Source organism: Homarus americanus, unplaced genomic scaffold, assembly GCF_018991925.1.
Source record: "Homarus americanus isolate GMGI-L3 unplaced genomic scaffold, GMGI_Hamer_2.0 scaffold18789, whole genome shotgun sequence".
Classification (NCBI taxonomy): domain Eukaryota; kingdom Metazoa; phylum Arthropoda; class Malacostraca; order Decapoda; family Nephropidae; genus Homarus; species Homarus americanus.
The window spans coordinates 937,771-942,459 of record NW_024728725.1 but is presented as its reverse complement, the minus strand read 5'-3'; the positions used below and the strand labels follow the sequence as shown (position 1 = coordinate 942,459).

At 34.0% G+C, this 4,689-nt stretch overlaps 1 protein-coding gene across 1 annotated transcript; it reads left to right on the top strand.

Annotated features, from left to right (window-relative positions):
* The first annotated feature begins 1,256 nt into the window (after positions 1-1,256).
* Positions 1,257-3,546, top strand: LOC121866197. Its single transcript, XM_042365805.1, has 4 exons — positions 1,257-1,599; positions 1,885-1,894; positions 2,172-2,283; positions 2,906-3,546. Exons 1-3 carry the CDS (start codon positions 1,291-1,293, stop codon positions 2,249-2,251), a joined length of 399 nt encoding a protein of 132 aa, XP_042221739.1. The 5' UTR covers positions 1,257-1,290; the 3' UTR covers positions 2,252-2,283; positions 2,906-3,546.
* Positions 3,547-4,689: the final 1,143 nt, after the last annotated feature.

The following is a 4,689-nucleotide window of genomic DNA, read 5'->3' as shown; positions in this document are numbered from 1 at the left end:
ATCGTTGTAAGAATCACCACAATCATTACCTAATCACCACAATCATTACATAATCACCAAAATCATTACATAATCACCACAATCATTACACAATCACCACAATCATTGTATAATAACCACAATTATTACCTAATCACCACAATCGTTACATAATCACCACAAACGTTGTATAATCACCACAATCATTACCTAATCACCACAAACATTACATAATCACCACAATCATTACATAATCACCACAATCATTACATAATCCCACAATCATTACATATGACCACAATCGTTGTATAATCACCACATTCATTACCTAATCACCACCATCATTACACAATCTTTGAATAATCACCACAATCATTAAACAATCACCACAATCGCTGTATAATCAACACAATCATTACACAATCATTACATAATCACCACAAACGTTACATAATCACCACAATCATTACACCATTGTCACCAGTACTCCCAGTGATCCAGGATTACATATGTCGACACTTCAAGACGCTGGTCGACCTTGAGGTACCACGCACGTACGAGGAATCAGCAGATATTAAGGTGGATTACAGAGGTGTGGTGTGTATGATTCTTACCTCATCCGTCAATCAGTTTTATAAAAGTATTTAATTTAAGTGTGACTTTTCGGATCACTTGAAGATTAAACAGTCCAGCTTAAGTCACCTGAAGATTAATTATTATAACTCTAATCTAACCTAACACTAATCTAATTTAACGTAAAGCTAATCTAAATTAACCTATCCTGATATTAACCTAACTTAACCTAATGTAACTTAATTTAACCTCAAGCTAACCTAACCTATCTTAATGCTAACCTAAAGTAACTTAACCTAACCTATTTCCTCAGATAACGTTATGTTGGTTTATCTTCCAAAGAAATAGACCGGGTTGTTTAATCTTCAGGCGATCCGACTTTTCTTCATAGTAGTTAAGAAGTCCACAAGGAAAAGCATAAACGGAACATTTCTCTAAGTGTATATAGACCTGCAATACCATCAAGATGTTTCCTAATATGTGAGGCTTATCATCAACCACTAATATAATCAATCATCTAAATATTACGTGTAATCATCAAGCTTAAGGAATTTATTACAAAGTGTGTCAACTGTTCATAGAGATTAACGCTATCAAGGAATGTTTCAGTGACACACCTCTCTGTAATCCTCTGTAAGCTGTAGTTGACGTCAGGGGCGAGTCTGCTAATGGCGGGCAGTATATACGCGTCTACAGCACCTATCTGTGATCCTGGTGGTGTTGGGGTTAAGTCTGGAGATGGTGACCGCTGAGGACTGTGACCTGCCAACCTGTACAGTCATCACTGGGCAGGAAGTTCGCTGCAAGAACCCTTACGCCTGGTTCGAATTTCACCCTCACCCAACCAATCCTAACCAGTACGTGCAGTGCACTAGGTATGGCCCTCAGGTGATGACCTGTCCCCAGGGTTTGATCTGGTCCCAGTCGGCCAGTCTGTGCACCTATGACTACAATAAGCCCATTCCTGACACCGACCCCCTCGTCTGTAACTGCAACAACTGCTTCCTGCCCAACCCCGCTGATGCTACTACCTACTACTGGTGCTTCGTGAGTAGTCTTGTGTTTCTTTATGTTACATCACACACTACAGGCACAGATACAAGTTCGGGTACAAGTGTAGTGAATACCTACAAGTATGAGTACAGGTACGGAGATACAGTAGATATAGTTACAAGTACAGGTACAAGTATAATGTATATAAGTGCAGGAATCTGTTTTGTTGCTTCGGAATAAACACTAAAACGGTAACACAAAATTAATAACAAAATAACACTAAACTCCAATAAATATCCTTCTACTAATGATATTTTTTTCCTTTTTTTCTCCAACCAGGATTCGAACGGTGAGTACAAGGCGACGAGAGGTCAGGTATAAGTGGCACTCTAGAGCCAGCTGGAGTGCCACACGTGGAGAAGAGGGTGGCACCTATGAAAATATGTAAAATGTGACTGACAAGTTTGTGTGTGTGTTAAGTATCAAAAGAGAAGGAAACGTAAGTAGCAGTTGGTGAAGCATATGTGTCTGTCTCTCTGGAAAAGCTAATGTTGCTACCTTCACTGTTTATCGTCTCTCTCTCTGTCTCTCTCTCTCTCACTAATCATCTCTCTCACCCGCTACAGGTGATGGAGTAGCAACACCCAACAAGCAAGCCTGCGCCCCCGGCACCACCTTTAATCAGGCCATCTACCGCTGCACTTAAACTGCGCCTCCACCACCACCTGCGCCACCCAGGTGAGTCACAATTCATTTCCTGTTCCACACCCAGGGACTGTCCCAGACACAAACACGAGAAAATGATCCTTTGCTTTAAAACTAACTAACTCTCTCTCTCTCTCTCTCTCTCTCTCTCTCTCTCTCTCTCTCTCTCTCAGTTTAACCACAAGGTGTCTTAAAATCTCCCGAAGGTGGTATCAGGTAAAGCCCTTGTTAACTCCGGTTTACAGTGACGATACAACCTACTGCAGGAGGGAGAGTGCTCACGGTAACACAGGCTGAATCACCGCCTCCACTCCACACCTTCAAGAGAGGCTCTTAGGTCTTGGCTCTAGTACAGTGCCAGTAAGGGTGTCACCTCCTGCATCGCTACCGGCGTTAATAATTCCACTGACCTGAAGATTAATAGACTTGCTTTATTCTTCTTCTTCTTCTTCTTATTATTATTATTATTATTAATATTTTTTTATAGTTTATTGTTATTATTATTATTATTATTATTATTATTATTATTATTATTATTATCATTATCATCATTATTATTATTATTATTATTATTGTCATTATTATTATAGTTTACTATTATTTACTTAAATTACCCATAGTCAATGCCTTTAAAAGCACTCCAACACACCCACAGAAACACCTGGTGGATATGATGATGATTGCCTGGAAGAAGAGCAGCAACAACAATAAAGCAGCCAGGGGAAACGACAAGAACAATAAACAACAACAAAAGCAGGAACCACAAGAGTCAGAGAAACGACAAGAAGAAAAAACAACAACAAAAGGCAGGAACAAATAAAGTCAGAGGAACTTTCCTAGCTATAACAAATACAGTATAGCATACAATAAATACAACAGCAGTAACTTCAACAACAAAAGAACAGGATTTACTAATATCAAGAACGACAACAAATACAATAACAATGAACCGTAATAACAAGCACAACCAGAACATCAACAAGTTCAAATGCCAGCCACAACAACAACAACAACAACAATAAGAGTGGCCATAACAAAAATCCATTTCACTGGATAGGAATCAGCTTGACAGTGTACACAACAATGACTGGCTTGTGTTGACACCCTCCACACACACTTGCTGCCTCTACACACACCTGCTGCCTCTACACACATCTGCTGGCTCCATACACCTGCTAATAGGCACATATTTGTCAATTTTGCACTGCTTCGGTTCTTATCAACCTATGTTGCTCTGTGTTCTCATTTAGTGTCTAATTGCTTTTCTTTCACTAATAAAAATATAAAAAAATATCATATTTGTATTTTATTTCGAACTGTATTTTCTAATCACGAAATGACAAAATAATAATACTGTAATGGGAAAAAATAGCAAATAAAATCGAAAAAAAAAACATGGACAAATAAAAAATTTCAACAACAATAAATCAATAAAAAGAATAACAAAATGAAAAATAAAATCACACAATCTTAAAAAAAATACAAAAACACGAACAAGAAATATAAAATATAACGAAAAAGTCCAGAAACCTAAAAAGAAAATCATACATAATATAAAAAATAATCATAAAACACGAGAGAAACCTAAAAAAAAAATCACAAGAATAACAAAAACAATATAAAATCCCTCAAACACGAAACCAAAGTTGTATAACAGTCAGTCAGCGCTCCACTAACCAGACATACTTGATGGGAATATTATCCCACAGTAATTTGCGATACTCCCCTTAATTACAATATAACTCTACACGGCTATCGTTCTGTGTTCGTATAATTACTAAAAAAAATAAGACTTTTGTGCATATTTAAAGTTTCTTATGAGTGTTATTGCTATGTGGATCACCTCACACTGACCTGTTATGTTGTTAAGAAGAAATAATAATAATAATAATAATAATAATAATAATAATAATAATAATAATAATAACAATAATAACAATAACAATAACAATAACAATAACAATAATAACAATAACAATAACAATAACAATAAAATAATAACAATAACAATAATAAAGTAATAATAATAATAATAACAATAACATTAACAATAACATTAACAATAACATTAACGATAACATTAACAATAACATTAACATTAACAATAACATTAACAATAACATTAATTAAAATTAAAATAAAAGTAATAATAATGCAAATGCAAATGCAAATGCAAATAAAAATAAAAATAAAAATAAAAATAAATAAAAATAAAAATAAAAATATAAATGTAAATATAAATATAAATAAATATAATATAAATAAAAATAAAAATAAAAACAAAAACAAAAACAAAAATACAAATACAGATACACATAATAATAATGAAAATAAAAATAAAAATAAAAATAAAAATAAAATAATAATAATAATAATAATAATAATAATAATAATAATAATAATAATAATAATAATAATAATAATAAAAATAAAAATAAT